The sequence below is a fragment of the Pipistrellus hanaki genome, assembly GCF_964339955.1.
Source record: "Pipistrellus hanaki genome assembly, chromosome: 12".
NCBI lineage: Eukaryota > Metazoa > Chordata > Mammalia > Chiroptera > Vespertilionidae > Pipistrellus > Pipistrellus hanaki.
Window position 1 is genome coordinate 15510455 of NC_140514.1, and position 13720 is coordinate 15524174.

Genomic DNA, 13720 nt, shown 5'->3' on the forward strand with positions numbered 1-13720 from the left:
TCTCTCTCTTCCCTCCCTCCCTTTTAGTCTCTGAAAAGCAATGTAAAAAATGTCCTTGGGTGAGGATCAACAACAATCCATGGAAAATATTCTCAGGTGAGGATTTAAAAAAATGTTTCACACTATAGTTCACACACACACACACACACACACACACACACACACAAAAGAAACACCTTTGTTTTTCAGGTAAGGAGTCAACGCTAAGAGGGTTCATCTTCCAGGATACCAAGCCTGCCTTAGTGCCCATGGGTAACCAGCTGACTTCAGCAGTAGTTGGCCTTTGGTACATTCTAGTATTGCTAGCTGTAAAGGGACAGGAATTGTGGTATCTCTTTTGACACCAGAATTTTTTTTAGTGTCCTACAGATAAGTCTATTTTTTTAATGTATTTTTTTTTAACCAAAGATAGTTCTTGAAATTGCCTTCCCAGTTTTCTCTAGGTTTAGAAAGTTATCTCCCTCCTTCTTGTCCTCTAATAATCATTTTGCATTATTTTCGAAGTAATTCTCCATCTTCAATTCTATAAATAAATGAAAACCAAGCCACACATTTGGAAATCAAGTTTTGTTTTTATATGAACAGAAGAAGACCATCTAGAAATATTTCAGTTTATTTAAATTGTTAAGTAGAATATGAAACCGAATTTGTAGCTAGTACCAGAGAATGGACTTAACTGTTTGGTATTTAATGAGAACAGCTTCTACACAGGATCCCAAGAGACTTACAGAAAAAGGGGCAACGCCCTAATATTAAGCAAATAAAACTCAAACAGATACAAAAATTGACTTACACTCCATTTCCCTTTTTTTTGATATTTAGAAAGTGCAGAGTTAACAAAAGGTAGCCATATCCTTTCTATGTACAATGCCGATTATAATTATGCAAACAACAAAACTGTTAGTCTGTTACCCAAAAATCCCAGTGTTGAGCTCTCAAACCTTAAGTCACTGACTGAATTGAATAAGGATTAAAGGTCAAAAATAAAAAAAGCTACTGCCACATTCTAGATAAAGGAAAGCAACAAACACATCAAAATTAATCTGACAACAGGTTTACCCAAAGCTTTTCAAGAAGCTTAACATCATTTCATTATTCTTAGTGGAAAATTAGGGATTATTTGGCAATGCTGCTTTTACATTAGTAGTAAACAATGATAAAATTCAAGTGAGGGGGGGAAATAACTAAGAACCACCATCAGGTGAGGCATAGAAAATTGTTTTGAGGGCACTCTCTGGAAAATGCATGGGTGTTTGGAGCAGATCTGTCCCTGTGCTGTTTATGAGAGCCAAGAGGGCATTAAAATGCTGTCCACGACACAGAAAAGACTTTTCAATGGAAGCTGCTGTCCTAAACTCAGCCTCTGCTAGAAATGAATCATGCTATTCACAATTATTTCAACAAAGGTATCATCTTAGGATGCTAGCAGCATAGCAAATTAACTTACCCTATCCTACTGATAAGCAATGAAGCAAAACTAGAAAAAAATGAAGTGAAAAAAACCCGACAGGGTTAGAGATAGCTAGAGATCTTATCTCTCCATGAAAAGCCTTTTGTTCTTTTTCTGAGTCCATGGTAATACAAGTTTTCCAAAGGGACGTGAAGAGAGGACTTAAAATTAATAATACACTAAAGTATTTCTAAATCTTAAGGTAAAGATAACTTAACACTGAAAAAGTGTTTCACGAAGGCCAAATCTCAATATATTTGGCAAACATGTTAATAAATTCCACTCCTCCTTCCCACCTTTTAAAAACCACCTTTACTGGGCTACCGAACTGCTAGAGGAGTTGCCAAAATGGAGATTACTCAAATTTAGGTTAAAGATTTATTCTAGGAAAGTGAATAGGCTATACACCTAATTAGAAAGACAAACCACAACACCCTCCAAACACTAGTGCATGCAATTAACTCTTCCATTTCATAAACTTAATAGTTAAGACAGGAAGGGAACAAAGAGGGAAGAAGAGAGGAGCATGAAGCCAAACAGCAAACGAAGGAATCTGGGGCAGCAGTTTTAGGGGAGAGACAAAATGAGGGGAAGACACAACTAACTGACATTTGACTGGTAGGCAGTTAGAATTTTCTTTCCGTTTACTTAGCAAGTTAAATCAGTGCTTTATGTTAAACTTGACAAACCTACTAGTTTGCCCCTTTCATTTTTAAATAACTCATACCATGAGGGGTGGGGGAGCGAGGAGCAAATAAAGGAGCATGCAGGAAGACAAACAAGGAAAAGTGGCCAGGAGAGAAGAACTGAGGAGAATGGGTGGCAGGAATAAAGGCCACTTAAAATGAGATTCAGCAAACCAAAGCTATTACTTCTGCATTATCCTTTGTCCTCAATCGATTACTTTGAAAATTACAGCCAAGCAAACCGCAAATATCTTAATGTTTATGTTGGGATGATAACTCCTGCACATGCTTCCATAGAAACAAAAAAGGAAAAACCAAAGAAGTTCCTTTCCACATAAGGCACAGGACAAAATTAACCCATTTACATATTCAAGGCGAAAATGAGTGTTTTCCTGGCTTTTGTTTGTTTCTTTTGTATTACATGTCTATAGATTATAGGGACTCAAGCACATTATCCGTGACAGAAAATTCCACTGTTGTACAAAATAAAATTGTTAATTCTAATGTTTATTCTTATACATTTTGCAGAATAGAGTTGAAATGATTGCTATAAGTTTTAATGTTGACAAGAATTGGACTATAATACAACTGAAATGCAGTGGTGAGCTGAGTAAGTACATTTAAAAATGAAGTCACAGACATGATTTTTCTATACATTTTTTTTTGTTTGAAGAAAATTATAAAGTCAGCAAGCAGTTACAGATGAAAGAACAAATAGGATAGGTGGATTGGATAGTTAAGATGAGGAACAAAAATATCTGTTTAGAGTTAAAAATGGACAGAGTGGTTTATTTTGCAGCAAGAAGAGAAAACAGGGTGGTGGATGGCAACTGATGGAACAGGAGAACGCTCAGCAGCATTTGCTCTTCCAGCCTGTCACGCCTCCTCCACTGTTGATATCTACATTTTCACTGTTGGGCTCTTTTACAGGGGTCTGGAACAAACACACAAGGAAAGTCACCCATGAGAAAACAGTACCACAGATAAAGCAAGAGTCAACAGAAACACTCTCATAAATGTAACAAAATGCAATTTCAGTCACGAGACCCGTGCAAAGTAAAGACCTGGAAGCTTTCTTTTCAGTCTTCACTTTGCCTGCTTTCTCCAAGCTGTGAACGCTGAGGCCTCCCAGCACTCCTTTATAAAACTTCTGAACTCTTCTCTCTACTAACAAGTTGGCAGAAGGGTTTGTTATCTTCTAGTCTAGAGCCCTGAGTACTTAGGACTTAAAAAGCATTATCATCAAGCATATGCATTAAACCAATGTTAGGTCATGCCTAACTTCAGGAAAGTAAAACAACCCTTTTCTGTGTAGTCACTTGCCTTTAAGACTGGAGCTTGTATTAAGACTGGTAGGACTTTTCTTTTATAAACGCAGGAGAGAAAACACTGCACAGAAAGTGCTTGTCAAAAATCACTACTGTAGCCCAGCCAGAGTGGCTCAGAGGTGGAGCATCAACCTATGAATCAGGTCACAGTTTGATTCTCAGCCAGGACATAGGTACAGAGTTATGGGCTCCATCCTTAGTACAGGGCATGCAGGAAGCAGCCGATCAAGATTCTCTATAATCATTGATGTTTCTCTCTCTCTCTCCCCCTATCCTTTCCTCTCTGAAGTCAATAAAATATATTTTTAAAAATCACTACTGTATATCACATCTAATTTGTTAAGCAAGTTTACGTTTGATGTTTTAACTCATATTGCCAGATTGAAAGTGTATGAAAATAATGAATGCTACCTCATATTTGGGCCTGCCTACATGGGGAAGATATGCTAAACTGAGAGCTGTCTTTATTGGTGCATCCATACTTTTTAACCTTTATATAATAAGGAAGATTTACCTCATGGGGACACAGATTATATCATGACTATATAGCACTAGTCTGTATTTTTTTCTTTAATATGTTTTATTGATTTGAGAGAGAAACATCAATGTGAGAGAGAAACATCGATCAGCTGCCTCCTGTACTCGCCTGACTGGGGATCAAAATCACAAGCTGGTATGTGCCCTGAATGGGAATCAAACTGGCGGCCTTTTGATGAACAGGCCAGCGCCCAACTGAGCCGCACGACCCAGGGCAGCACTAGTTTTTAAAATATGCAAAGATTAATGAGAAGATCAGGGAACACAGTAGGAACAGAAAGAAATAAAAACATCCAGAAAGAGACAAGGGTATTTCAACAAGTTTTGTGGGAAGTTCTGTAAATATTGGAATCTTTTTCACTGTGACTCACCTATCTCTGAAATAGAAAGTACCTTCTACCACGTGGTGATTCTGTCCTATATCCCCCTCCTCTTACTCCCTTGGAGTACTCACTATCCTTCCAGATTTATTTGCCAAACACAACCAAAGATGTGTGAGTGTTCATGCATACATGTGCATTTGGTATCATACATAATTTTGAAAAATAAGATCACACTACATATATTATATCCTAACTTAACTTTCTATTACTCAATATATATTAACTATTAAACGTAATATGCAGGATGCTGGCAAATGTGAAAGGGCACAACTTTTGTTTTGCAGTCATCCTGAATGGCAATAACTGACAACTATACTATGCAGTCTCAATAATCAATCATAGTTAACACATAACATTTCACTCCAAAAAAATTAAGTTGCTTGGTTTCTCAGAAATTTTACTAGATTTTTATTTAATATATCACCTCTATTTTATATATATATGTGTGTGTGTGTGTGTGTGTGTGTGTGTGTGTGTGTGTGTGTGTATAATGATATCTTTGGGTTGGTGTTTAAAAAATATTAATATTTCAAGTAAAAAACCGAAAGGTTACCAGAAACAATGGAACTTTCTCCTATACAATGTCTGTTTCTCCTTTAGGAGTCAGATTTTTTCTAATTTTATTTGTATATAAATATACCACACACTGAATAGAGAATTCAAGACTCATAACCAAATCTAGTCATTATTATTTTTTACATCACAGATTGAAATGATTCCCTAATGAAACTTGGGGGTAGATTTAGTCTGTTTATTCAGTATATAATATATGCATGCCCTTTATTGGCATGTCTGAGAATGACTATACAGAAGAATTGTGATTCTGTAGCAATTAACTTCAAAATACAGTATTGCCGCTTACTTTAAATTTTAAAAAATAATCTATGGAAATGTGAAAGATGTATAAGAGAAATGAACCCAAAAGTAAATAGAAAGCCACCACATAATCAGACAAAAAAAGGGAAAAAAGGAGTAGAAAATTAGGGACTAGAGACTAAGCATATGTGTTCAGAATATTAACCGAACTGACTAGATTCTACAGATTTCTAGATGGCCCTGTTCTTCCACTTCCTTACTTCACTTTGGAGGATTAGTTACTGGTAATGCGTAAAATGTTTTGAAACAGTAACGCCCAAGCCCAATTTTCATATGTAAACTGAGTATTTAACTATGGAATGGGGCGCCCTAGCAGTAGGTAAAAATAGGAGCTTACCTTTCGGAGGATATCTTCAGCTAATGTGAGAAAGGCCTTTTCAATGTTTATATTTGCTTTTGCACTAGTCTCAAAAAATCTAATACCATGCTCCCTTGCAATCTGAAATAGAAGCAAAATGTCATCATAAAATTAACAAGTACCAGACTGCCCACTCATGACTTAGAGGAAATAGTAATATTATGCTAAAGGCAGCAGTTTCAACTAGGCTATATAAAACATTTAAATGGGTTAAGATTAAAACAGTCAAGCTTTTAAAAAATAAACAAAATAAAAGAACCCTCTCTTCACTATAAGAGTTTACTTCAGATATTCTAAAAGTTCAGTTGACTCTAGAACAACTCAGGTCTGAACTATATGGGTCCATTTACACGTGGATATTTTCCAGTAGGTAATACGAGTATGCCCCCCAAAATGTATGCACACACTCTGAGTAATTATAAAGGCTGTGTTTATTAAAATACATCTTATTTTAAAAATTGAGCTATTGGCTATTAAAGTATGTATACATTTTTGGAGACATCCTGTATATTTGGCCTTTCATATCCTTGGGTTTTGAATCTGCAGATGCAGAGGGCCAACTGTATGCATTATCCTATGACATTTTATATAAGGGAGTTGAGCATCCTCAGATTTTGGTTTCCACAGGGGGTCTAGAACCAAGTCCCTGTGGATACTAAGGGACAACAGTAGTCAAGTTTTTATGTGGATTTTCAGCATAGTAGTCCAAGGTCAGCACCCCTAAACCCCATATTATTTAAGGATCAATTATTTTACTCTAGGGGCAAACTTAAGAAAAGTTTCAAGTGACTTAAGCAATATTTAATTTCTGCTTGTCACAGGCTACTCACTGTCATACTGAAACAACTGATAAATTAATGTCCTAAATTTTAAAAATTGAGATCACTAATTTGTCTTTTCCCCTCTCTGTAGTATAAATAAAGCTGAAAATAGTACTGCCACAGAGCTGGTTATGTATTGAAAAAAATTCACTCAAATGATATGCTACTGTTTCCAACAGCATTTAAAAATTGATGTGAGCAGCTCAGGGCACCCTCCAGCAATACCATCTTCACAAATTAAGGACAGCACATTAGTTTCATTCAGAACTTTTTACCTGTTCTCCTTTTCCCTTAGGAACAACTCTTTTATCGTCCATATCACACTTGTTTCCTAGTAACATTCTTTCCACATCTTCATTGGCATGCTGAAATGGAATAAAAAATTTTATTTTCACCCTACCATGAATTATGGCTTAATATTCCCCCCAAATGACTTTTTCTTAATTTACAGTGCCATTTCAATAATCTGAAAGTTTTAAACCAATCACACTGAAACCATCCCAAGCTGAAAACCTACATAAATTCTTAAATTACTTAGGAGAAGAAACAAAGATATATCCTTGTCAAAATATTATTTTCCCACTTTATAAAGCTATCTAGTTTCTAAATATGTTCTCACTAAAAAAGGATCTAGGCAAAAGATCTAAAGCTTAAATCTCTTATGCATAATCTAAATTCAAGCTGGATCATGATTTTTAGATAATGCATACTCTAGTCTATAGAATCATTAATTAAAAATTCTACAGAGCCCTTAAAGTCTCAAAATGCTATACTGCTCAATTAAAAACAAAGGCTCACTCCATCAAAAAGAAATGCTCAATAATAATGACTTCAATAATGATAGTACAGTATATCCTAAAGACCAATTAGAACACTTATTCTTCTCAACCAAGTATACAAATGTGTTTATGAAGGGTTTATGCAATTTCTCCATCTTACCTCATCTATGTTTCTAAGCCATTTGCTGATGTTTTCAAAACTTTTACCATTGGTGATGTCATATACTAGCATAATACCCATTGCTCCTCTGTAGTAGGAGGTTGTGATAGTGTGAAATCGCTCCTGGCCTGCTGTATCCCTGAAATAAACAATAATTTGTGTTGAGCATTTTTACATTCTATATCCAATTAATAAACACCTAATATGCAAATCAACTGAACAGCATAACAACAGGGAGAATGACTGGTCACTATGACATGCACTGACCACCAGGGGGCAGACGCTCAATGCAGGAGCTGTCCCCTGGTGGTCAGTGCGCTCTCATGGGGGAGTGCCACTCAGCCAGAAGCTAGCTGACTGTTGGTGAGCCCAGTGGCGGTGGCGGCAGTGCTAAGGACCCCAAGGGGGGTGTCTGCCTGCCAGGTTAGGCCCACACCCCATGGGGATTGGGCCTAACCCAGCAGGTAGACATCCTCCAAGGGGTCCCGGACTGTGAGAGAGCGCAGGCTGGGCTGAGGAATCCCCAACTTCCACCCCCCCCACCCATGCACGAATGTCCTGCACTGGGCCTCTAGTTATAAAAGGTGAAACAGTAGAATAGTTTGGTTAAGACAGAAATATATGTCACAACACAAAACAGAACCACCACTTATATAATTCTTAAATGGTTAACCATTATGGTTATCCATAAACATATATATAAAACTTGTTGGTCAAAGAAAATTAATGACCTACCTATATTGGATGAAAATGTGGAAGGGAAAACAGTAAAAAGTGACACATAAAACTCTTAAAGTTATTTTTAAATGAACCCCAGTAGCTCTGGCCCATGTGACTCGGTTGGAACGTTGTCCTGCACACGGAAGGGTGATGGGTTTGATTCCGTCAGGGCACACGCTTGGGTTGCGGTGTATACGGAGGCAGCCATTCGAAGCGTCCCCCTTTTTCTCCCTCTCCCTTCCTCTCGCTCTAAAGTAAATTAAAAACAGGTGTGTGTTTGTGTGTGGAGGGGGATTAAAGATTATGTAGGATCTTATCAGCCTCTTCAAGGATTCCTGCTTTCCCTGTGTGAGACAGGAAATCTATTGGCGCATTTGTGCAAAGAAAAGCCTGGGTTTATAAAGAATTATTCTGTCTACTGTGTTGAAAATGGGTGTGTGTGCAAGAAGCAGAGTTAGGAGTAATGGAACAACTATCCAAAAAACTGCCAAAAGAAATGCCATTTAAGAAAAACCAATGGGGGGAGGGGGAACCAGGGAGACAGGAAACCTCTATATTACTGTCAACAATTTAAAAAATATTAAAAATAAAAACCATCTAAGAGACATGCTACCAATTCTTCTAGGTTGTATCCTTAAATCATGTTAAACCAAGTAAGGCGCTACACACACACACACACACGTATTTGCATTTATATATTTAATTACATTCTTAGACTACAATTTTTATCTCCATTACCTTTAACATTTTATCAATTTATTAAGAATCATTATAAAATTTAACTCTACGAAAAATTTATCCTGTATTTGATATAATGCCCCCACCTTATTTTTGTGGGTAACACCCCCTCCCTGTCCCTTTTGTTGCATTGGTTGCCAAGAAGTTTATAGGGCCCTAAGCTGGTTTGGCTCAGTGGATAGAGGGTCAGTCAGCAGACTGAAGGGGTCCTGGGTTCGATTCTAGTCAAGGGCACATGACCAGGTTGTGGGCTTGATCCCCAGTAGGGGGCACTACAGGAAGCAGACAATCAATGATTCTCTCTTATTATTGATGTTTCTATCTCTCACTTCTTCTCCCAAGTCAATAAAAATATATTTTTCAAAAAAGTTTATAGGGAGAGATGCAAATCAAAACAACAATGCGGTACCATCTCACACCTGTCAGAATAGCCAACATCAACAAATCAACAAATGACAAGTGTTGGCGAGGTTGCGGAGAAAAAGGAACCCTCGTGCACTGCTGGTGGGAATGCAGACTGGTGCAACCACTGTAGAGAACAGTATGGAGTTTCCTCAAAAAACTGAAAATGGAACTCCCATTTGACCCAGTAATCCCACTCCTAGGAATATATCCCAAGAAACTAGAAACACCAATCAGAAAGGATATATGCACCCCTATGTTCATAGCAGCACAATCTACAATAGCTAGAATTTGGAAACAGCCCAGGTGCCCATCAGCAGATGATTGGATCCAAAAACTATGGTACATCTACACAATGGAATACTATTCTGCCATAAAAAAGAAGGAATTCTCATCATTTGCAGCAACCTGTATAGAATTGGAGAACATCATGCTGAGTGAAATAAGCCAGTCAATGAAAGAGAAACACCACATGACCTCACTCATTTATGGATATTAAAGAACATTATAAACTGATGAACCAAAAGACAGATATAAAGACAGTAAAGCAACAAGCAGACTGTCAAATTGCAGCGGGGAGGGTAGGGAGATCTGGGGGAGATAAGAGATCAACCGAAGGACTTGTATACACGCATATAAGTACAACCAATGGACACAAAACTCTGGGGAGGGAGGGTATATATGGGAGGGGGGCAATGTTAAAATATGTACACAGATAATAATTTAATTTAAAAAATATTAAAAAAAAAGTTTATAGGTAAATTTTACAAAAGCAAGCATAGTAAACAAACTGTCCTTTAGAGATACTATATTTAAATCTTCCATTTTTCTGAATTATAAATTCTTATTTTATGTTTTATTAATCTTACCTATTTAGCTACAAAGTACCTTTAGTCAGGTGTAATTTATAAATGCTTTCATGAAAAAAACAAAAACTGTGTCTCATCACAGTAGAACTAGTTTAGTTCTTTTCTGTACTGGTAAAAAGTATAAGTTAACTAATTATTCTATAACCCTAGAAAGGGGTTAATATTCCCTACTTAAAAAACCAGGTTGGAAATGTACTTATCCAAGGGAAAGAGTGTAACAGGGCCTGGGCTTCCAGCAGTGCCAAGCATCTGTAGTGTAGGAGGAATAGAAAACTTTCACTTCAATTTTTGTCATAAGTAATAACAATTTAGGGAGACTTAACACTACATTTCACTATGAGCACCACCCCAACACTATGTATTATATGCTTTTTTTCTCCCCTATTCATTCACCTTACACAATTAGCAAATAATACACACACTTCAGTGTGAAATCTATAACTAAATTCTCCACCAAGAAAGAACACTCTGCAAAAGCAACTAAGTCTACATCAACAGCCAAAGGAGAGGAGATTTTATAGTATAACTAGAGGCCCGGTGCACGAAATTTGTGCAGGGGGAGAATTCCTCAGCCCTCACCAATCTAGAAACCCTCAGGGGATGTCCTACTGACGTCTTAGGCCCACTCCCCATGGTTCTCTGCTCTCTGCAGAGTGCTGCTTGCAGGTTGCACTTGCCTGCTGGGCTCACATTGCTGGGGCGATGCCACCAGCGTCCCACCCCAGCTGCTATGGGCACTACCACGGGCACTGCCATCTTTGTTGTAGAGTGATGGTTAATTTGCATATTAATTTTTTTTTTTTTTTTTTTTTTTAAAGATAGGATCCTGGTTATGAACTAATATGAGACAATGAAACATTAATGGCCCCTGAAAAGAAAAATAATCACTATTTAAGTTCAAAGTAACTTTCTGTTTTGATCCATGGCACACTACTCTGTTCTTTAATTTTGTCTCCTCCATCTTCCAAAATCTCTTAAACACAAATATCTCCCCCTCTTTTATATGCTCTCCCTATTAAGATTTTTAAAGCTTTCTATAACCGACTTTCATTTATACATTTCATACTTTGACACTTTTCAACATCACTATCCACCCTACAAGATGATTTGGCTCCTTGACTCCTTGATCTCGAATTTTCCTTTTCCTGGATCTTCATTATACCAGCCCACACCAATTGTTAAGGCAATCTCCAGAACCCTTGCCCCACTACTGCTAGGCTAATTGGTGACCCTTTGCCCAGGGCTAAAAATAGCCACAGCTGCTTATTCATCCTCAAATTATTTTTAGGTTTACCCCACACACATACACCCGGGTCTAAGGACAGCAGATTGGTTCAAATAAAAACAGATGTGAATTATCTGAAGAGCAATTAAACATTGCCTATGTGTGTTCACAATATTTTTGTATGTCACTATAATACAGGTTTTTTATAAAACTACTTAATTTTCTTCTAAGTCTATGTATAATAATCACATTTCTGAAATTGTAAACCAACGACAATAGAATTCTCCTTACATAAAATGACAATACACAGCTAAGAGAATATTTTTTCCCAATGACATATTATAAAAGGAGTGATATGCTCTTAGCAACTAAAATAGCTTATTTCCTTAATTGTTAGTCCTACACACAGGGCCAGGGAAGTTGTGTACTCTAGCTGCTATTATGATAGTTATTTTTAGTCTGGGCACTTACAGCACTGGAACAGGCCAGAGACAACATCAATCTGCTCTGTAAGCCAGAAGTTCCCAATTTAAATTAGAATGTCAAAATTCTCAGATTGAGTTTTATTTTAACAAGATCTGGATTTCCTCATAGATACAATTCTCTATATCCAAAACACCCTGAGCTTAAATTATTATCTTCATTAAAAAAAAAAAAAAAAAAAAAAAAAAAAAAAAGTCTAAAACAAAAAATGTCTAAAGCCTGATTCCAGTCTTGCAAAGCTTACAATCCTATGGGGATAGGAATAAATAAGTAAATAAATATATAATCCTAAATTGTGACAAATGCCAACAAAGTAAATAGGTGGCATGATGAGGAATAGGATAAGGGAGGAAGTAATCTATTATAGATAGAATGATCAGGGTGGTCCTCTCTATAAAGGTGATACTTAATGTGAGCGAGAAATATGAACAGAAATCAATGAAAGTCATTTAGTCAACAAATATCTATTGAGTGCCTACATTTGCCAGGCTCTGTTCTAGGTGGTTATGTAACCATAAATTAGACAGATTGAACCCCACCCTCAAAAAAACTTGTAGTGGGGGGGGGGCAAGACAATAAATAATACATCTTTAAAATATGGTAAATTTTGCCGAAACCGGTTTGGCTCAGTGGATAAGAGCATCTGTCTGCAGACTGAAAGGTCCCAGGTTCGATTCCGGTCAAGGGCATATACTTCGGTTGCGGGCACATCCCCAGTAGGGGGTGTGCAAGAGGCAGCTGATCGATGATTCTCTCTCATCGATGTTTCTAACTCTCTATCCCTCTCTCTTCCTCTCTGTAAAAAGTCAATAAAATATATTTAAAAAAATAAAAAATAAAATAAAATATGGTAAATTTTGCCCTGACCAGTGTGGCTCCATGGTGAGTGTCACTCACACACTGAGGGGTCGTGGGTTCGATTTCTGGTCAAGGGCACGTACCTGGGTTTTGGGTTTGCTCCCCTATCCTGAGTTGGGATGCAAGTGCAGAAGGCAACCAACTGATGTCTCTCTCACATTGCGCGCTCTTTCTTTCTTTCTCTCTCTCTCTCTCTCTCTCTCTCTCTCTCTCTCTGAAAAGCAATGAAAAAAATATCCTCTGGTGAGGATTAAAATAAACAAATAAGTTGAGATCTGAATGAGAGAGGACGGGAGGGCAAAGATCTGATGAAAAGCATTCTGAGCAGAAGGAACAGTTGATATACAAAGACCTGAAATGGAACCATTCTTGGCATTGTCAAGGGAGGAAAAAAGTGGCCACAGTAACTGGAGCAAAGCTGATGAGAGATGAGGTCGGAAGGGACAGTAGCCAGATTATGGGGTTTTCAAATTGTATTTCTGTTGAAACGGGAAGCCTCTGGAACGCAGTGGCACTTCAGAATGTTCAGCCTACTGACAGTCGGAAGGAAGTGGAAAGTTAGGGGGTTGAAGGAGAGCTACAGGGAATGTACAAAAGTCCTAATTGGAAAAGAACTTACCATTTCCATGGACTTAAAAGGAGATCAGCTGGGGCAGAAACTATATATCCAAAGGAGCACAGAATGAAGTCAGAATGGTGGGCAGGACCCACTCTGTAAACTGTATTAAGAAATTTGGATTTGAAATTTGGACTTTCATTTGAAATGAAATGGAAATTTAAAACGGTTATAAATAAGAGAAGGAATGACAACCATGATGACCAGATTTAGACTTGAAATGGCTACTACTCTGGCTGTTCTGTGAAAAAATTACTGGAAGAAGGCAAAAGGGAATTAGGACCTGTTACAATGATTCAAAGAAGTAATACCGTGTTTCCCCAAAAATAAGACATTCTCTGAAAATAAGACCTAGCACATGGAAAGATAAGACATCCCCTGAAAATAAGACCTAGCGCAACTTTGGGAGAAAAAATTAATATAAGGAACTG

The 13720-nt window shown here is 37.4% G+C and overlaps 1 protein-coding gene across 1 annotated transcript in view; it reads right to left on the reverse strand.

The window, feature by feature from the left end:
- Positions 1–597: 597 nt before the first annotated feature.
- Positions 598–13720, reverse strand: part of RAB10 (RAB10, member RAS oncogene family) — a 44919-nt gene continuing 31796 nt past the window's right edge. Inside the window, exons 3-6 of the mRNA XM_084901417.1 lie at positions 7379–7517; positions 6715–6804; positions 5598–5699; positions 598–3070 (exon numbers count right to left, since the gene is read on the reverse strand). Coding sequence (XP_084757543.1) covers positions 2987–3070; positions 5598–5699; positions 6715–6804; positions 7379–7517 — 415 coding nt within the window. The 3' untranslated portion in view covers positions 598–2986. The remainder of the gene's footprint in view (positions 3071–5597; positions 5700–6714; positions 6805–7378; positions 7518–13720) is intronic.